The sequence below is a fragment of the Perca fluviatilis genome, chromosome 7 (assembly GCF_010015445.1).
Source record: "Perca fluviatilis chromosome 7, GENO_Pfluv_1.0, whole genome shotgun sequence".
NCBI lineage: Eukaryota > Metazoa > Chordata > Actinopteri > Perciformes > Percidae > Perca > Perca fluviatilis.
In genome coordinates, this window is record NC_053118.1 from 42,230,663 (window position 1) to 42,252,283 (window position 21,621).

General features: G+C 40.8%; 1 protein-coding gene across 1 annotated transcript in view; it reads right to left on the bottom strand.

Moving 5' to 3' along the window:
• Nucleotides 1–4,978: 4,978 nt before the first annotated feature.
• LOC120562509 (complement C3-like) overlaps nucleotides 4,979–21,621 on the bottom strand; it is a 45,991-nt gene continuing 29,348 nt past the window's right edge. The window contains exons 21-38 of the mRNA XM_039806216.1: nucleotides 20,828–20,903; nucleotides 20,640–20,690; nucleotides 19,843–19,873; nucleotides 17,185–17,335; nucleotides 14,521–14,606; nucleotides 11,268–11,345; nucleotides 10,698–10,853; nucleotides 10,363–10,425; nucleotides 10,117–10,198; nucleotides 9,934–9,982; nucleotides 9,746–9,836; nucleotides 8,597–8,686; nucleotides 8,408–8,510; nucleotides 8,167–8,256; nucleotides 7,054–7,146; nucleotides 6,858–6,941; nucleotides 5,345–5,489; nucleotides 4,979–5,146 (exon numbers count right to left, since the gene is read on the bottom strand). Of these exons, the coding sequence (XP_039662150.1) occupies nucleotides 5,005–5,146; nucleotides 5,345–5,489; nucleotides 6,858–6,941; nucleotides 7,054–7,146; nucleotides 8,167–8,256; nucleotides 8,408–8,510; nucleotides 8,597–8,686; nucleotides 9,746–9,836; nucleotides 9,934–9,982; nucleotides 10,117–10,198; nucleotides 10,363–10,425; nucleotides 10,698–10,853; nucleotides 11,268–11,345; nucleotides 14,521–14,606; nucleotides 17,185–17,335; nucleotides 19,843–19,873; nucleotides 20,640–20,690; nucleotides 20,828–20,903 (1,661 nt within the window). The 3' untranslated portion in view covers nucleotides 4,979–5,004. The remainder of the gene's footprint in view (nucleotides 5,147–5,344; nucleotides 5,490–6,857; nucleotides 6,942–7,053; nucleotides 7,147–8,166; nucleotides 8,257–8,407; nucleotides 8,511–8,596; nucleotides 8,687–9,745; nucleotides 9,837–9,933; nucleotides 9,983–10,116; nucleotides 10,199–10,362; nucleotides 10,426–10,697; nucleotides 10,854–11,267; nucleotides 11,346–14,520; nucleotides 14,607–17,184; nucleotides 17,336–19,842; nucleotides 19,874–20,639; nucleotides 20,691–20,827; nucleotides 20,904–21,621) is intronic.

Below are 21,621 nucleotides of genomic sequence, written 5' to 3' on the forward strand. Positions count from 1 at the left end.
AAAAAGGGGGACTGTTGGAACCATCAGTGTTGTTAAATCTGATTTTAACCAAAAGGCCTCAGATTAAACTGACCTCTGGATACAAGACACACATGTGCTCAGAGACAAGGGGACATGTGGCCAAGACAAAGGAATCTTGGCCTGTATGTAAACCCCAAAGTCTGGTTAATTCACACCGCTATGCGAAAGTGCCAGCCAGAAGGGAAACGCCTCACAACTGGCAGGAAGTCAAAGGACTACAAGATTGTAGTCATCACCCTTTCAAGAGTTTCGAGTCTTCCTATTGGTTCAGCGGGACCATAAACACAGCATGCAGTCTTGACCTATAAATAAGCCTGATCACCCAAAATCCTGTTGTCTTCACTTGCAACTCACGTTGCTAACAGGAGGCGCGCAAGCGCTTGTGCTGAACTTCCATTTTCTGGAGAAAGTGGATTTTATTTCGGTGGATCCTTGAAAACGCACCAGTGTTTTCATATCTGCAGTGAGAAGGAAACAACGTTTTTCTTCTCAAAGTCGACTAAACTTTTCCCCTTGCTGCCTTTTTGGAGGGAAGTTTCTCCGTGGCCGCTGATGAGCGCCAGGGACCCGCTCTGTTTAATTTCTGTGGAAATCTATGGACAGGAACAAACGGACTGAACACACCCGTAAGAAGGCTTACGTCTGGGCAGAGATAAGTAGTGTGTTTTATTAATGAGCAAAGGGTTCGCTACCACTTGTTGCCATTAATGTGATCTATGATTTTAATTATGTACTGGTCTATACGTGATTATTAATCTTTTTCTGTGAATGTATCAGTGATCATGATACGGTTGATTAGGTTGTGTTAAGTAGCCGGGTATAACTGTAATCGCTACCTGCTAAGTCACTCCTTTCATGGAGGTTTAGTTACTGTCTGCGATAGAATGGCGAAATCAGCTGTTAGCCACTGGAGTGGTTATAATGACCAAAGTTTCCCTCAGTAAGTCAAAAGTCTCAGTCTGTCCTAACTACACGTGTGGTCCAGACCTGAGTAGCTGAGGGGGGCGGGTCATTATCGATAACTAAGATCAGAGTGTTTTCCCTTCTTTACCCTGTCTCCTTTTACTAATTATACACACACACACACACACACATACACCTACACGGACACAAGCTAGCTTGTAGCTCCCGAGCTAACGGTGCTAGCTTCACACGTGGAGTCGGCATCACCGTGTACAGAGCTAACACATGACCTAACATACTAGGCTAAGCGTGTGCGTTGCCTAGCAACCCCCTCGGCTTCTTCAGCCCCTCCTCGTGCACGCACCACTACCGCCCTCTTGAGGCTAAATAGTTTTGTGCAGCTCACAGGAGTAGCCATTTTTGGAGTTATTTTTGTGTTAGAACTACATTTTGACACCGCCCCTCCTTTTTCACTCACTCTCTCTCACACACACACACAGACACAGACGTGTCCATGCTGCTTTGTTTTTGCTTTGTTTTTGGTTGTGATATTGTAAAAAGGTATATAACTTTATTATTGAAGGATTATTGATTAGCTACTGATAATTGTGACGTTAATAAATCTTATTATACTTAATTAGCAGTCGCTGGTGATTATTTGTGTACTTGTTGTAATAATTGCTGGCTGAATGGGTCCGTGCTCGAAATCACCCCTTCCTTTAATTCCTTTTAAAGGATTTTTACAGAAATGAGACTGTTCCACAGTTTGATTACTGGTCCCTGACTTGCAGGGTGGTGCCCCGTTTTGATTGTTTGTCGATTTGATAAAGTTATTAATAACCATATTCATAACTTTATTAATATTGATCAAACATATTTGATAATTTGCCAATGATCAAATCTGTACCCTATGGGAATCCAACATTAATTTATCTGTTATATTCTAAAGGAACAGAAGGAAGGGTGAAAGATCGAGCACTGACTTGTATAATCCTGTTGTTATTACACTACAATACACAAATAATCACATACCACTGCTAGTTAACATATAAGAATTTACTTAACTTCAAAGATACTGATCAAAGTCTTAATCAGGTACTGATCAAAGATTATTGACTGGTCAGTCAATAGTCTTTCAGTCTTCACAACTCTATTTACTTGTAAAATGTGTGTGTGTTTAGAAAGGAAGAGAGACATAGAAATGGAGGGAAAACACTTGAAAGAAAGAAAACACTTGGATATCTTGATCTCTGTGGGGTTGAACATAATCACTCTCTTCGTTTACCCGAGATTCCAGCTTAACTCAATGCTACAGCAGAATCTGAGGTTTTGTTTAACGAGAGAGTGTTATTCTCTGCTCCTTTTTTTGCGAGCGAGCAGCTTACTCCGCAGCACAATAATTCCACACTCCGTCTCCACCAGGGCCTGTGATATTTCACAGCCGTAGTTGAGTGACGAAAGGCAGAATTATGGCTTCGTTTGGACAGTAATTAAACTTCTTCACAGCGGGAAGTAAAAGCTACAGTTCAACACAGTTTCAACACAACTTCAACAATATCTGGATCAGAGATACATTCACAGCCAAACAGATTAATAATCAAAGCGTGCAGCAATAGCACCGTATTAATCAGATCACATCAATGGTAACACAAATAGTAAATTACTCATTAATAATACACATTAATAATACAGAGTGAGTTAAAACACGGGCCCGTGATTTAACGAACAGAAAAACTGTGACTTTTTATCACTTTTTTCGACATACTATTCTATGACTTTTTCATCACTTTTTTCGACATACTATACTAAGACTTTTATATCACTTTTTTTGACATGCTATTCTGTGACTTTTTCATCACTTTTTTCGACATACTATACAATGACTTTTTTACAGAGCTGTATAGTAACGAAGTAGAACTACTTCACTACAGTACTTAAATACTAAAAGGCTGTATCTGTACTCTACTGGAGTATTATTTTTATCTCCTACTTCCACTTTCACTTGAGTACATATATTCGATGAGTTTAATACTTTTACTCCGATACATTTTTTATGTATCGGAGTTACATATGTTATTTTATCGTTACTCTGCTTTCTTTAATAACTACATAACACAATACTTGTACTTTTACTTTTAGTACTTGAGTAGTACATTTTTAAATAAATTACTTGCAATACTTAAGTACAAAAAATGTTGAATACTTTAGTACTTCCACTTAAGTGGGGTGCTTAAAGAGCACTTCTACTTCTACTCAAGTCCCTTTTTTGATAAAGCACTTGCACTTTAACTCAAGAATGGGTCTCTAGTACTTTATACACCTCTGCTTTTTTATCACTTTTTTCGACATGCTATACTATGACTTTTTATGACTTCGTTAGACTTTTTATGACTTATTTCAACATACTATACTATGGGTTTTTTGAGACTTTTTTGGCATACTATACTATGACTTTTTTGTGACTTATTTTGACATACTGCACTATGACTTTTTAATGACGTATTTTGACAGACTACACTATGACTTTTTATCAGTTTTTTTGACATACTATACTATGAATCTTTTGGTAGGCGGTGTCTGACGGTGCCGGTTGGGGGTGTGATGAACAGTGACAATAATAGTCACAATAAAGATAATGGAACAATGACCAGAAATGGTAGTTGTAGTAGTTCATGGCATAGTAGGGCACAGCAGAGCATGGCAAGGCGTAGCAGGACGTAGCAGGGCATAGCAGGGCGTAGCAGGACTTAGTAGGGCACTGTAGAGCGTAGCTGGGTGTAGCAGGGCATAGCAGGGTGTAGCAGGACTTAGTAGGGCACTGTAGAGCGTAGCTGGGTGTAGCAGGGCATAGCAGGGCGTAGCAGGGCACTGCAGAGTGTAGCAGGGGGTAGCAGCAGGGTGCGGAGCAGGACCACTGGGACAGCTGCAACCATGATTTAAAGTAGGTGCCACCCTAATCCAAAGAAACCTGTTTGTATTGCATCATTTATTTACTGTGTTTTAAGATGTATTTAATTTGTATGTCTGTATTTATATATTCATTTATTTATTATTGGAATAAAATGGCATTCCATGTAAGTGTGGATATACTGTTACTTTCAGTTATGTGTGTATCCGCAGGAATAAGTCTGTTCAATGATCATTATCAATATATGAATTTAATCTCAGCGCTACTTTTGGACAGGGTACTTTGATGAATTAATTAATTTACATTGTGTCATAGGGCTACTTGCACCTGCTGCATCATGACGCTTTTTTAAAAGTGATTTCTTTGCTAAACCAGCTAATAAAACAAACACATTTCAGTTACACATAGTTATATTTTATTTTTAAAGATTGTATTTTTTGGATTTATTTTCACAGGTCATCTGAAGACATGAAAAAGGAGAGAGAGAGGGGGGGAAATGACATGCAGCAAAGGGCCGGAGGTCGGAGTCGAACCTGGGCACGCTGCGTCAAGGACTGAACCTCTACATATGGGCGCCCACTTCACTTTTATTATTGACAGTAGTTTGACAAAAGCTTAAAATATCTGCTTTATTACTGCTGCTGGTGACATAAATTGATCTACATGAGAGTATATATTCTGAATGACAACCAAAATAACAGTAATCAGTGTCTATTTTTAACAAAGACAATGAGTTTCAAAGGTGCTGTAGGTCGGATTGTGAAGATCCAGGACTTAGCCAAAACATTTGAACATCAACAACTTCTCAGTCCCTCCCCCTTTTCTGCTAAAGCCCAAAATGTTCTCCTAATGTCCCCCTGCAAGGGAGAATGAATGCGTGTGCATGAGCAGTGATTGATTGACACGCAGTTAGACACCCTTCCTGGCCCTGATTGGTGCATCTCAACAGGGAGCGGTGGATTTTTGCCAATCACACTCCAGGCTGTAGGTGGTGCCAGAGGAGCTGGATTTTTTTTAAATGACCTGCTTCATGTAGTTCTACTCGAACATAGGGTCAGTTTCGTTACATATGACAGAAAGTTACATTTATAAGGCTTACCTACTGCACCTTTAAGACCATAACATTTTAATCAAATTTTTTTTAAATGAATATTTTCTTTTCTTGAGTTTCACTACTGCTGACACCCAAAGATCTCGTACTGTTGAACCATCTCTTCCATGCCCAAACAGGTAATTCTGTGTTCCTGGGTTTGACACTCAGCTTCTGTGGGCCAGTACTCGATCCAGGTTCTCTCTCCAAGCACATACTGATTCCTGAGGAAAGCACAGTGAAAAATACATATTTGTAACACTGTTACACAACATTAAAAGCCTCTTGACCTCTTCCCACAATCACTATCAATAGTGACAGTAACACTTAAGCTAGAGTACAATAAAGGCTTTGATTCACGAAAAAACAGTAAAATGTTAAAATGCAAACTCCACACACATTCACACAAAGAACAAACTTACGGTTGGTCTTTGTCATCTCTGTGAATATCTTTGGACGTGCCCATGATGAGGTAGGTTTTGCCCGTTCCAATAACTAAAGACTCCCTGCAGTAGGGATAACGGAGGAATGTACGTGTTTTATTCAGAGGACCCACATCAAGAGTTCCTGTAATTCAAGTATAGGAGAACAGAGAAAAGGTAAGGATTAAATGCATAGCTAAAGGTGCAGTACAAAACATTTGTGTTGTATTCTCACATTCGCAGTGAAATCATGCTTCATGTGTTTTGGGGAAAGGGGACTTTGCTTTCTCCTTTACCTTGTTAAGGTAAGCTAGGGTAGCCTCCTAGCTTGTGTGTGCTTCTCAAATGTACTTTCAAATTTGTTGGATTTTTCCCTGTAAAAAATTGTCCACATGTTTTACCACCTTCCACTGAGAGGCACTTGCTTTTATCTGACACAGTCATAAACAAATAGGACTCTGCTACTTTCTTCCGGTACCGCTACGATGACAGGCAAGTGGCATGGACATGTTGGGTTCAATTTGACGTGGAGTGTCGGGATTTCTGGGTTCCCAGTCGGAAACTATATATATATATACGGGAAATGTCATGGTCGGAAAGATATAACTTTATTTGCTCTATGAAAGACATCAACACAGACGAAAACTAAGGACATTCACTCGATAATTTAATTTTATTTTAGTTAGTTTTGCAAACAGACATTAGAGTTTTAGTTTAGTTATCGTTTTTTGTAATTCCTCGTTTTTGTTTTTATTTCAGTTAACGACAATGTTTTTTCCCACCTAGTTTTCGTTATTTCGTTCGTTTTCGGTAACGATTATAACCTTGCCGGCAGGTAGAGTTCACAACAATGATTGCTAGCTGTTGTCCCTGGTCCAAGAGATTATCCTAGATTAGAAAGAGTTCCAAGCTTGTACAGTCGCTGGTCGCGCCTTATTGAGTCGCGCTGTTGTATGTTCAAGGTTGACAATGTTGACAAGGCTATGAATCCAGAATAATTTCATACAGATATCCGGAATAAACCAATTTTTCTAAATGGTTTTCTTTGCAGAGGTAAACCCTGCAAATACCATGTTGAAATGAATTTGCTTTAGATTGATATCAGAATTATCATTAAGGAGACAAAAAGCCAGGATTAGGAACATAAGAAATGTCAAGTATGCCCGCCAAAACTGAGTTTACATGAAGCCAGAACTTAGAGATAACTGGACAATCCCAAAACATGTGTAAAAATGTTCCAGGTGAAGCAGTGTTACATATATGACAGTTGTTAGTAGCTTGTAATTTCATCTGAAATCTCTTATAGGGTGTGATGTAGGCTCTATGTATGGTTTTGAAGTGAATTAGTTGGTGAGCTCAATGAGTTTGAGTTAGAAGAAATAATAAATAGCATACTTTTTCTTTTAGCAAACATTGAAAACGGGTCCCACAGACCCGAATACCACACAACGGTTAAGGGACCTTGGGAAAACATCAGTGTCTTGTACATTTCAGGCAGTTCAAAGATAAATACCTTCTTTGATGACTTCCAGTACCTTCCCTTTGTAAATGTCAGTGGACACATCTTCTTTATAACCTTCCAGTCTCACTTTGTACGCTGAGGACAGACAAGTTGTTAGCAGTTTGTAAGCTCACTTACTCACACTAACATACAAACATTTTTTGGGATAAAAGTGATTTATGAATACAATCCATGCACACTCTCTTACCAAAATCTATTATGCCGGTCCGTGTACTCTCACAGATCTTAGCTGTTCGCTCATCATTGGTGATTTTCTCCTTGTTCTGCATACTGCAGTTCTCTGGAAATACACAATAGGCACAACGTAAATACACAACTGATCAAAAAAGCACACGTGGATGTGTGTGTGGATGGGTTGATGGGTGAGTGCTACTGTATCAGATACACAATTTAAGTTTGTTAGTGAGTTTTTTTTTGTTTAAGTATTATAATGAGCTATTCTTTAGCTAGCCCACTGCTCTGACAATACTTGATCCTTCAGGTGCTTGTTGCCTTAATGGAATATTGTGATGATTATTTAATAATTTACAATCTGGTGATTTACTAAAAAAAAAATTTAACATTTCCACCATTTCCTTCCCTTTTGAGGTACAGTATACCGTACCATATCAAGTAGTACTACTCAGCCTGAGAAAATGCTTATACGTTGTCCTCTTTAGCTCTGAAGGGAGTTTTCTGTACTCTGAGAGAACAATCCTGGTGATGTCATCATGGTTTCACCATCATTTTTAGCAAAGTTTACCACTAATAGTGACCATGTCTGTCTGTCTGTCAGTGATCTCACAACTTTGGTCCAGATGGAAGAATCTCAACAACTAATGGATTGATTTCCATAATATCCGATAGAGATACAAAAAGTTCCCAGAGGACAAATTTGAATGACTTTGGTGATTCCCTGACTTTTCTTGTAATGAAAGTATGTTGTTGCATGTCATTGGGCATTTTTAAGTGGGTATTTGGGAATCCTAGCGCATTCTTAGTGGGTATACTGCATATACCTGCGTATCACGTAGACTACACCACTGGTACAGCCTCTAAGAGCCACTAGCATGGCTGTAGACTCTTTATCTTGTTTAATCTTCTCTTGGCCTTAAGTCCCCTAACTTTATTGAGGTACAATAATAAATGAATGCAGTTTACAGACAATGCAGGACGATAAGCCCCACATGATGGATCAGTGCTTTATCTCTATGAAGCACCATGTTAGTGTTGGGTTTAGGTGTTTGTTCAAGAATTTCAGATATAACAAATATATGTTTTCAGACAACAGATTAGGTCACTTTGACATCATCCTGGTTACCTTCTGCACATCTGCATGCGTCACTTGTACAGAGACGCAGTAGCTCTCCAGCTTTCCTCAGTGGATGGTAGAATTTGACACAATGTCTTTCTGCAATGGGAATGAAAGATTTCAGAAAATGTACATTACATTTTTTTGAAAAGGTAATAATGCTAGCTTATCCCGTTGTATCTACTCTGACATGTATTGGCAGCATGCACATGGAGGCATCATATGTGTTCAAAGTGTCTCTGAGACTCACGGTCATAGTATTCATAGATAGACACAGCAGCTGGTTGTGTGAATCCCACTTTCATCTCCTGATGGATCCTAAAAGAAATCTCCTCTGTGTGTGTGTGAGAAACCTTTGGACCAATGGGAGATAGAGATAATGAAAGGAAGAACAAGGCAGAGAGATAAAGTCCAGAGGAAGGAAACAGTGATGGCTCACCTTGTCCAGGTAGATGATGAGTGAGCCTCTTTCTGACAGGACTGTGTTCATCTCATATCTTGCAATATTGCGGGCTTTTCCTTTAGACAACTATACACAAACACACACACACACACACACACACACACACAGAGTCAGATAACTTTCTAAACTTTCTAAAACATCTTGTTCCTCCCAACCATAAACTCTGACTGAACTGTATGTGGATGTGGATACATGACGTGTATTAAACACTGGCAGAGTGGCCAGAAGAAAGCCATTACTTTCAGCAAAAAACTAAATGGCACGTTTTGAGTTTGTGAAAAGGCATGTGGGAGATTCCCAAAATGTCTAAAATTGAACTTTTCGGCCATCAAAGAAAACACTATGTCTGGCGCAAGCCCAACACATCACATCACCCAAAGAACACCATCCCCACAGTGAAACATGGTGGTGGCAGCATCATGCTGTGGGGATGGTTTTCAGCAGCCGGGACTGGGAAAGTGGTCAGAGTTGAGTGAAAGATGGATGGTGCCAAATACAGGGATATTCTTGAGCAAAACCTGTACCACTCTGTGTGTGATTTGAGGCTAGGACGGAGGTTCACCTTCCAGAAGGACAATGACCCCAAACACACTGCTAAAGCAAAACTTGAGTGGTTTAAGGGGAAACATGTAAATGTGTTGGAATGGCCTAGTCAAAGCCCAGACCTCAATCCAATAGAAAATCTGTGGTCAGACTTAAAGATTGCTGTTCACAAGCGCAAACCATCCAACTGGAAGGAGCTGGAGCAGTTTTGCGAGGAGGAATGGGCAAAGATCCCAGTGGTAAGATGTGACATGCTCATAGAGACTGATCCAAAGAGACTTGGAGCTGTGATTGCCGCAAAAGGTGGCTCTACAAAGTATTGACTTTAGGGGGGTGAATAGTTATGTTAGTTAGTGACTTTTTCTGTTTTCTATTGCTAAAAAATAGTTTTATGTATATATTTTCCTCATTTCACTTCACCAACTTAGACTATTGTTTTCTGATTCATCACATAAAATTCAGATAAAAAAAACATTGAACTAAAGGCTGTAATGTAACAAAATAGGTAAAAAGCAAAGGGGGGTGAATACTTTTGCAAGGCACTGTATGTATTGTATATATAATGTATTTGTATGTTCTTACTAAGTCCAGGTCAGCTGTGTTAACGGTGAAGCCAGTCGGCAAGCCAATATCCAGGATTGACATGGTTGCATCCCTCTCTTTGTCCTTATACCTGTAAATAGAATGGATAGAATAATTAAATAACAGCAAAAAATATATATATTATTAGAACAACACTTATTCACTTATGACTTCTTGATTATACTCACAAAAACTCTATTTTCAGCTTGTATATTTTCTCATTCTCCTCTATTTTCTCTGCAGGAGCAAAATAATGTATATAGTAATTGAGTATTTTGTTTATTCGTTTCTCATAAGGTAAGGTACCTTATTGTTTGTACCTAAACAACACATAATGATAAATAAAGAAAGAGACAGAATGACCAAATTACCTGGCAGGAGCTGCACTGACAAGTTATACTTCTGACAGTCACTTTTCTTTTCTTTAGGCAGAGCGTAATACAGAGACACCATCTGGCAGACGGATAAAAGTGCATCTTAATATGTGATGAACTCATAGACATCAGTTCAAAAAAATATATGATTAAACAAATCTTTGGGCTCTTCTGAGATTAAAAAAGAGAGACATCAATAATCAACTGAGGATAAAACTCAGAACAATAATAACTTCTACTTACTTTCACTGTTGCTTCTCCTGTACCCGTGGCAGTTACCGTCACATTCTGGTTGATATCTTTGACCTGTGGGACACACACACACACACACACACACACACACACACACACACACACACACACACACACACACACACACACACACACACACATACACACACACACACACACACAAAGACACAGAAACACACACAAAGACACAGAAACACACACACACACACACACACACACACACACACACACACACACAGTCAGGGATCAGCAGAAGAAACAGACAGAAAACATCAGGAATTATGATATTAATGAGCCACTATGTGTGTGTTTGTGTGTTTTCTGACTTTAGATGTTCTGGTGGCGTAGTGGTTGTCCCTGTTGAAGTTGAACTTGACAGGATTTGACCTGCCCGGCAACAAGATGTCCACATTCAGATCATACTCTGGTTCTTTAGCACTAGCCCAGTACTCTGCTATGGCCTGGTACACCATTATAGTAGCCTAGAGAGAGAAAGAGTGAAGGACGGGAACAAGATTTAGAAGAAACATAGGTTATGAACTTAGCCTGGCTGGGATCTAGGGAACCTTCATTCATAGCCCATTTCCAAAGGGGCGTCACCAACGGACGCCGCTCAAATGCCTCTGGACGCGATTGGATAGTCCTTCAACCAATCAGATCAATGATCCGGGGGACGTAGCAGCGACAGCGGCATCAAATCACATGTTGCAATGTTGAATGTAAACAAAAAGCTGCTCGCCGTCGCTGTGCTATCATCATCGTGTAAAGCCCGTCTCAAAGGTTGTGATTGGTGCCTCGATTTGCAAAAATTGGAAATTGTTCATCTGGGTTTTCCCAGGGTATTATGAGCTAACATAAGCTGCAGGAATCAAGATGGAGAGAGCGGTCTGTGTTACCTGAGTTGATCCATAGCCTCCGTAAACCATCTGCTGTGTGCTGAACCATCTCACAACAGGTTTGGCTTCTTCAAATGCCTTTATTAACAGAAGACAAGTCAATGGTTGAAATTCTCTGTTTGACACAATCAAACAGCAGAGACTTGAAACTTGCCTGATAAAAGCAGTCAATCACAAACTACATGTCCTTTATCTTTCCACATTTGTGTCATTATTGTGTGATTATGCAGAGCAGGATTCTCAAATCATTCCCTTGTTTTTTTTGTATAACTATGTCAACCTTTATTTTAGGAAACCACATTGAGATTAAAACCTCTTTTGCAAGTATAAGACCTGGCCATGTGACAAATTCACATAGAAAGTATCCAACAACAATAAATCACAACAGCAACAATAGGTACCACAAAAATTATTTCAAGTCTAAAATCATTTAAAGAGTTAAGTGTCTAAAGTTTGAGCTTGGCCTGCAGACTGTTTCAGGACCAAGGACCGTAGTAGAACAGGCTGTTTTACCAGCCTCTGTACTGAGAAGAGGTACTTTGAGCTGGAGCCGTCTATAAGTCAACTCAATACTAATTAATTGCAAAAGGGGATAAATAATGCCATCTATATATCCATATAAAATCATAAAGTGCTCTGGGAAGTAGTCACCAGTGGGGGTGGGAATCACCAGAGGCCTCACGATAAGATATCATCACGATACTTATGTCACAATACAATATTATTGCGATTAACTTTTTTTCCAAATTTTTTCCCTAATTTCAAACGATGTCCCCAGAAGGAAACTTTGTCAACATCTGTTTGATCTAAAAGATACATTTCTCTGTTTGTTCATCTCACTTCAATTTTATTGCTGCAATAATGAAGCCAAATCATCAACTATCAGCCTATGGCAAATATCAGACTTATGGCATTTTTCCATTACATGGTACCTGCTCGCCTCTACTCGACTCCATTCGCCTCGACTCTACTCGTCTTTTTTGGTTTTCCATTCTGATAAACAGTCCCTGGTACCTGCTAACAGGCCCTTTATGTAGTATCACCTCCATCGAGGTTCCCAGCGAGCTGAGGCGATACCAAAAGGTGACGTAAAAACCTGCAGGCTACTGATTGGTCGGTTAAAATCATCACTAATCACTGCGTCATCATTGCTATAGCGACAGACGGGGGTGTCCTGAACAAACCTGACATTTTTAGATAGTTTAGCCAGCGGCGTTTTTGGTGGTTTTTTTTGCTGCCTCCAGCTTCTTTAGAAATTAAATGTGTCTTCTGGCAACCAGCCATATTGTGAGAATCAAAAACACACACGTTCTGTGTGTGTCGCGTTAGGTCCCGGCAGTTTCCTGCAGAGTCACTATGACGACCAGCCACGCTCACCTCATGCATGAGGCGGTACTAAATCTGCAATGGAAAAAGGAGGATGGGGCACCGCGGTCGAGCCGAGCCGAGCAGGTACCATGTAATGGAAAAAAGCCATTAGTGACCTCAACCTCATAAGAATTAGAGGAGAGCGATTAGGCAAGGTGTGATTTCTTTTGTGTTTCTTTGTCTTTTTGTTTTCTTTTGTTTTCCTCGAGACCACAGAGGGTGGGGGGTGGGAAGGTTTTGGTTCTGAGGGGTTCCTCAGGGATCAGTCCTGGGCCCCCTCCTCTTCTCTCTGTATACCAACTCCCTTGGGTCTGTCATTCAGTCGCACGGCTTTTCTTATCACAGCTACGCAGATGACACCCAACTAATTCTTTCCTTTCCTGAGTCTGACACTCAAGTAGCGGCACGTATCTCGGCCTGTCTGACTGACATCTCTTCTTGGATGTCCACTAACCATCTGAAACTCAACCTTGACAAGACTGAGCTCCTTTTCCTTCCAGGGAAGGGCTCTCCTACCCAGGACCTGACTATAACAATCGACAACTCTGTGGTTGTCCCCACCCAGACTGCTAAAAACCTGGGTGTGACACTTGACGACCAACTTTCCTTCACTGCCAACATTGCTGCAACCACCCGATCGTGCAGATACATGCTGCATAACATCAGAAGGATACGTCCACTTCTAACGCAGAAGGCGGCTCAGGTTCTGGTTCAGGCTCTAGTCATCTCACGTCTAGACTACTGCAACTCCCTCCTGATTGGCCTGCCTGCATGTGCCATCCGACCCCTGCTGCTCATTCAGAACGCAGCAGTTCGACTTGTCTTCAACCTCCCCAAGTTCTCTCACACTTCACCGCTCCTCCGCTCTCTTCACAGGTTACCAGTGGCTGCCCGCATCTGCTTCAAGACACTAGTACTTACATACAGGGCCATGAACGGATCAGCCCCAGCTTACATCCAGGACATGGTCAAACCATATACCCCAACCCGCTCACTTCGCTCTGCATCAGCCAAACTGCTTGCTGCCCCCCCACTGCGAGGGAGAACTAATCAATCAACCAAATCCCGACTGTTCACTGTCCTGGCTCCTAAATGGTGGAACGAGCTCCCCATCGACATCAGGATGGCTGAAAGCCTACACATCTTCCGCTGTAGGCTAAAAACACATCTCTTCCGACTACACCTCGGATAAAATAAATAAATAAATAAATAATTCTCTTGAACCTGCACTTTTATACGTTTCTTTGTAGCTTTGCTTATTTAAAGCTAATGTACTTGAACTTACTACTTGTTGTCTAGAGTTTGGACCTTCTCAGTTGAATGCACTTAATTGTAAGTCGCTTTGGATAAAAGCGTCAGGTAAATGACATGTAATGTAATGTAACATGTAATGTTTATCTGTTGTGCACCATCTGACATTGCCTGTTACATGTTGTGGAATTTGTTTTGTATGTCTGAAGGTGCCAATAAAAAATGTATCGCAAAAAAAACCTGACAAATTGACCAACACATATATAATAACAGATCAATACTTCTTCGTCTGTGTATCGATGCAGTATTGCCACGGGAATATAGCACAATACTGTGCTGTATGTTTTTTTCCCCCACCCTTACTCACCAGTAATGTAAAAAGTCGACATGAGCCAAATTAACAAATGTAAAAATATAAAAATTACTATAAGTAACTTTTTATCTTTTCTGAAACTGTGTCATTTTTCATATAACGATCATAAATGACCTGTAATGGCAAGCAAGACTAACAGTGAAAAGAATGCTATTTGTATTTAGTTTTACTGCAATTAGTGCCTTTGCCCGGTCCAGACTCAGTTGTATGTTTTCTGTGTTCTGAGTCCTGATTAGACATACTCAAGTGGGACATGCTCACCTTGGCCTTGACCAGAGCGAGAAGAGCGTAAGCTGTGGCCTCCAGTGTGTAAATGTGTCCATTCCCTGTTGGCCAGTGGGACAAGTCTAAGGAAGACATACACAAATATCTTTACATTACTATGCTTTACCTGAAACAAGATTCATTCATTAATAATTCCCAATTCCTGATCTTAAAATATTGAATTTTATAGAGACAAAATAAAAAAATAAAGTAAAATGTGCTTGAAAAAAAGAATTTTAACAACCGCTAATTGTTTTATCGTTGTAAGATCATTTGAGAGAGCCCAACTGAATGTAGTCAATTGAAGCAAAAATTCCTCAGTGCGCTATATTGACTGAGAAAGCTGTGTTCTCTTTAGCAGGACTGAGTTGGCAGTGCCTACATGTACCAGCATGCATTAAGCGCAGATTCTGACGCCTACCAATCCCAGTGGACCCTTTTTCATAGCAGAAATTTTGACTTGTCATAGTAGGAAAAGCACAGTTGAAATTGATAATGATGGCTCAATTCCATCAAGTGTCCCAGTAAGCTATTTCAGTGAGTCAGCATGCGCAATACCAGGACCTCTCCTAAGTGGAATGCAGCCATCAGTAATGGTTTAATACCAGGACCTCTCCTAAGTGGAATGCAGCCATCAGTAATGGTTTAATACCAGGGTCTCTCCTAAGTGGAATGCAGCCATCAGTAATGGTTTAATACCAGGACCTCTCCTAAGTGGAATGCAGCCATCATTAATGGTTTAATAACAGGGCCTCTCCTAAGTGGAATGCAGCCATCAGTAATGGTTTAATACCAGGGTCTCTCCTAAGTGGAATGCAGCCATCAGTAATGGTTTAATACCAGGACCTCGCCTAAGTGGAATGCAGCCATCATTAATGGTTTAATAACAGTGCCTCTCCTAAGTGGAATGCAGCCATCAGTAATGGTTTAATACCAGGACCTCTCCTAAGTGGAATGCAGCCATCAGTAATGGTTTAATACCAGGGCCTCTCCTAAGTGGAATGCAGCCATCAGTAATGGTTTAATACCAGGGCCTCTCCTAAGTGGAATGCAGCCATCATTAATGGTTTTGAATACACCTGTTGTTTCGTACTATGACATGTCAACATGTCTGCTGTGAACAAGGTCTATAGAGAGCCGAACTCACGCCCTTCTACTTCTGGTCCATGGGACCTTTCTTTCGAAAAAATATGAACGGGAATCAATGGAGAGATAATAATAATTTTTTGTTCCGGTTTGAATTAAGCCATGGATTACAAATATGATGTTCATCAATTTAAAAGATAATTTTGCAAACCGAAAGAAAGTCTCAGTTAACTATAGGTTTGTCACAATACCACTTAGTTTAGTGCAAAACCGGCCAGTGAATTACATCTCCCGTCTCACACAACTTATGTCACCTAGTTTGATGCTCAACTTGCTCACTAGCTAGCTAGCTTAGCTCTGTTCCACAACACATATAACGTTATCTCACCTGATGTCCAGTGAAACTATAATTTGAGTAACGTTACATCCCCGGTACGATACACGCAGACACACACACACACACACACACAGTGTGTAGTCTTTCTAATTACGTATTTTCACAGTCTTATACTTCAACAGTTTAACAATAAACTGAGACTTTATTAAAACTGTTAAACTGATGAACATCATATGTGTAATTCATGGCTCAATTCAAACAAAATTTAAAAGATAATTTGTCTTTCCCCGTTCACTACCGTTCATATTTTTTCCGAGTTAAGGTCCCATGAGGTCCACCAGAAGGGGACTTCGCCTCTCTATAGAGCTGAACAGTGACCGCCCACTTTTTTAACGGCTGTGGTTCCGTAAGTGTTTTTCCCCATTCAATTGTTTCATTGACGTTTCGAAAATGCTGATGCTGTTATGAAGAGTTTTAAGTCTGGAACCATGACAACCTGCTACGAGATGAAGATTGAGCATAACACATTTGATTCGGCGCAAAAACATTTTTAAAACGGCCAAAAAGGCAAAAGGTCTGAGACTGTGTACAGAAACTATCAGACTTCAATGGTAGAAGCTTGCTCTAGCCGTTCGCGGTTTTGCGGGTAGGGTAAATGTTTCTATGATAACAGCGAGTTGGACCAATCAGAGACGTTGCTGTTATGCTTAGGATTGTGGGTAGTGTAGTTTTTCTCCATAAGATCGAGGATAAAACATGTTTTTCTTAAAACAAGGTTGATTTCATACAAACTTATGGCTTCTACAGGAGCAGAGACTTTTGTTTCACAACCTTATAGCTCGTGGTCAGGTACGCTGGGATGGTTTAGGTATTATGGATGATAATCTAAATCTTCATGGAGAAAATCAATGGGATTTTTACTTCTGACTCATCAGACAACTGATTAAAGAATATAAATACACAAACTGCCTCCATGGTATTTGGTGCCTGGATGCAGCAGCTACAGAAAGAAGAAAGGACCGAGAAATGACCGTAAGCTACCACTGATTACCAACAGGTGAAGAACAGTGCAAACAATGGCTCTGTCATGTTAAAATCCCTACATATAATGTGAAAGCAACAACATTATTACTGGGATGCGTCTAGATTTCTAGGCTATTAAGCAGGACACTATATGGCTGGAAAAATAACATTATCAGTTCTGTTTAGTTTACTGAATGTTGCTGTGTGGGCGACACCTCGGGAAGCAAACTTGTAGAGGATCTCCTTGTTCAGTTTGTTTTCATTGGCCAGGGCATATGATGTCATTGCAACAGCATATGGGTTGTTGAGGCTGGGCAGACGCCTTTCCAAATAGTTCACTGCTTTGCTTATACTGTGTGGCAGACTCTGGACAGAAGGAAAAGAAAGGAAGGAGAGTGTAAGCATAAAAGGCTGTCAAATGGGTCAGATAACAATAGTGCATCTATTTCAAATATCCACTTCTGTTCAGGAATGCCAGAGCATTTTAACCTTAGACAATAGCTAAGACAAGATATTTTGATTCCTGGCTTTGACATGTCAACAATCACATTACTGCAAAATCGAGGCCTCATTAAGCACCACTCGTGTCAGAGAGGTGGTGTGGTGTGGAAATGGGATGTCTTTGTTAATCTGCTACATTATTGAAAAGCAGAGATGTAGACTGTAGAAGAGGGGTCACTTTTATAATACAACCTTTAAATAGCAAATATGTCTCCATTTTCATTTGTCAATTGCTTCCAAAGAATCCTTTTAGCAAAATTGACCATTCACTAAACCGCTCACTCTGGGGAGCTGGGGACCTTTTGGTCCAGTATGGGAATGTGGTTGGAGCGACAGTCTTCATACAAGCAGTTTTTTTAAACAGTTCTAAAACTAAAGAAACAAAAGAAATATTTAAGGAATGGATTAAACCATGTAACCTTCTAACTACGGTTGGGTATGGTTTGGGTTTTTTCTGATATCGGTGCTAAAACAATACTTTTAAAACGGTGCCGGTGCCTAAACGGCAACATTAAAGAATGGCTTGTTTATTGCTAAGGCCATATGGTTAAAATGAAATTATTTAATAATATAGTAATAACTATAATTTACAACAATAATGTATGTCACCAGTAAATTGCTGTTGAATGACAAAAACAACCACCAGATGGGTTATTTTACACTTTGAATGCACCGCAAGGCTTGCTGCAGACTGTTGAACGTCCCGGTGTTGGATCCTCTACAGTGAAATACAGACACACTTTACACTGTTTAGCTGTCAGCATTTTGACCATGTTTAATCCAGCTGCTAGCTAGCAGTAGGCTAACATTACCTGCTGCCAAGTGTATTATGTTAACTAGCGTCACGTGCAGCGATGCTTCTGTTGCCTCTAATGTCTGTTTCAGAGCATCAGAGAGCAGCGCAGAAGGCCTTTCAGTGGCACCGGAATGAGGCACCGAAATCTGCATTGCTAATCGGTTCGGTAGATACCGGTCGTTAAAGCACCGGTGCCGTATTAGTACCATGTCTCGTTACCCAACCCTACCTCTAACTGAGGTGCCCTTGAGCAAGGCCCTTAACCCCAACCGCTTCCAGTGGAGCTGCTCAGGTGGCCAACAGCTCAGACTGTGGTGGAACTGGGCAGCTTCCAGTATGAATGTGATCAGATCAGACTGTGGTGGTACTGGGCAGCTTCCAGTATGAATGTGATCAGATCAGACTGTGGTTGTACTCGGGCAGCTTCCAGTATGAATGTGGTCAGACCAGACTGTGGTGGTACTGGGCAGCTTCCAGTATGAATGTGATCAGATCAGACTGTGGTGGTACTGGGCAGCTTCCAGGTATGAATGTGGTCAGATCAGACTGTGGTGGTACTGGGCAGCTTCCAGGTATGAATGTGGAACTGTGTGAATGTGACCGGTCGTCGTTGCAAGTGAGAATTGGTTTTCAATCGACTTACCTGGATAAATAAAGGTTAAAAAAAAAAAAGTGTAGGCTGCAATCATTAGCATGTCTGAGAAATATTACCTACAATGGTAACTAAATGTTAATTCCAAGGCCAAAGAGCGCCATCATGACAACTACATTAAAGGGATATTTCACGCTAAAAAGATGAATATATCTTTAAATTGGGTCACTTATGTAGTAGAAATGTGACTTTTGTTTAGAAATTGGTGCCTTCTAGGCGCGAAAAGCCAGAAAATGTGTTTTTGCTCATGGGATGAAAGACACCAAATCCCAGAATGCACTTTCGCCTCACTACGAGGCCATCCCAAGCGCCACGCCTACAAAGAGGCAGTCAACTGAGTCAAGTCTATTGTGTTTTATTGTCATTTCAACCATATACCTGAAACAACGTTTCACCATGACTTAAAATGGTGTTACACATTTAAAATATATAAACACGACATTATATAAAAACAACATAAGAAACAGGCAGCATTTAGTGAACACACATTATAAGCTTCAGAAGTTCAGCTAACGCATTGCATTAGCACTTGGATAAACACAGCTGTAAATTTGCGTGGAATGGAGAATGGTCGGCATTTAACAGTCACAAACTCCACCAGCAGTTAGCAGTTAGTTGGATACAAGCACCCCATTTCTGCACCAGGCAGTCCGTGTTAACAATCCCACCAGAGAAGCTTCAAGATGGCTGGAACTCGTTTTGCTTTCCTAAATAAAGATTTTTTGCGCGCATCGGAAGATTCTTTCCAGACCCACAATACAGAGATCTCTGGTCTCAGGGGAGCAGAGGGGGAAGCACAGTCATTCAAAAAAAGTTTACCTTGACCTTTGACCTTGTGTCACTCATCACTAGTGTGGAGTCCGTAAATGAAATGAAAGAGGTGAGGGGAAAAGACAACACACTGTTTGCAGATGAAGTACTCACATTAACAGAGGCAGCACATCGTGCGAGACTCCTGCATGGCAATGAGGCAGAAGGAGGCCCGTCATGGAGGCATCTGAATCTGCGTCGTCATACCACCCTACACACAACACACACACACACAAACACACACACACACACACACACACACACACATTTTTCATATTCATATATGTAATTGTATTCATCTCGATCAGCTGTTTTTGTAGCACCAGGATTAACCCCTGATTTCCACCGATTGCAGAAGGGCTGGCGTACCGACTCCGGCCAAAGCTCCAGCAATCTGCAGCCCTCCGGAGCAGATAGGCAGAGCTTCTGTTATTGCCGGTGGCTGGAGAGCTCCGCAGCAATTCAGCGCAGGTCAGATAGTGCGGGACAGGAAGTCGAGCAGAGAAGCAAAATATTTCCCTGCACTACACCTTGAAAACATCAGATTGGATGGAAACAAACTGTTGTTGGTTTTGTGGTTCTGTTTATAGACACTACATCCTGTTATATCGCTACGATCATACATGAATCCGCTAATCCTATGGGTCCTCGTGGGCTTAAGCTGTCGTGGGCCACAGCTGTTTCGCAACAGCTGCGGCCACGGAGCTGGTGGTATCAGGACGATGGAGCACGGAGCCGACATGCAGGTGTTCTGCAGTTGGTGGAAATCAGGGTTAAGATTAGATGTCAATGAAATCAGTATACGCACAGTAATCCTTCTGTCGCTAACTGATTCAACTTCTAAACAAGCGCCAGGTTCTGCGCGTGAGAATCAGAAACTTGATGGCTTCACAGATGTGTTCTCTTTCCACCTCACCAGATTGTCAGCCATGGCAAACACCTTGGCAACATACGCTGTCAGCCTTAGAGAGGAGAGGAGAATGTGTATAGTTTAGTTTCATGTACATGCAGATGTAATACACCATTTCACATAGTCAGGATCTAAGTTAGAGGAGGATGTGTAAACAATTATGTATCATGGATGTTTTAGATGCCTCACCAGGTGCTGCTCTTGCTATCCGTCCAAATAGCAAAAGAACCATCACCTTTACGGTAGACAAGCTCATTCTGGTAGCCTGGACACAAACAGCACACACAACCAGTTTGAGAAGTCTTGTTACATTTTTTCTCTGTGATTATAGAATCTTTGGCATAGGTTTTGTTTGTACTGACAATCTAGGTTACTACATGGTAGTCTATGAGTCTATGTGTTGCTTTGAGACTATTCATTCTCAGTGTCCCTAGTTTATCTATGTGGGGCAGTGATGGCATGCATTACTGTCTACCACACTACCTTTTGATACCAAGTCTACCAATCAAACCATCTTTTCTTCTCTCTAACCCACATATCAAGATGCAAGATGGTGCTGTGTCGCGGTGGTAGCTCGTTGCAGCAGCTCCTGATATGTATCTGTATTTTGTGTGTTTTTAGTGATTTTTTTGGTCTTAAGTGCAGTTCTTTTATGTTTCACTTAGAACGCCTGTGTTGAGATGGCTATCAATCCTGGAACTCTTTCTTTAGTTCTATTCTTATTTTGGTCGCTTTTTGTAACAACGGTGTTACACGCAAGTCAGCTGGACTATTGTTTACATGGTTATCACTGGGGATTTGAATCATGTTTCACTGGATGAATCCCTCCCTGACTTCCAACAATATATTAACCGCCCCACAAGAGACACAAAACTCTGTACCTCCTGTATGCAAATGCAAGGATGCTTACAGTGCTTACATCAGAGCCACAGCACACAAAACAGACTGGAATCAAATTGATCAGGAAGCCCCAGCCCGCTTAT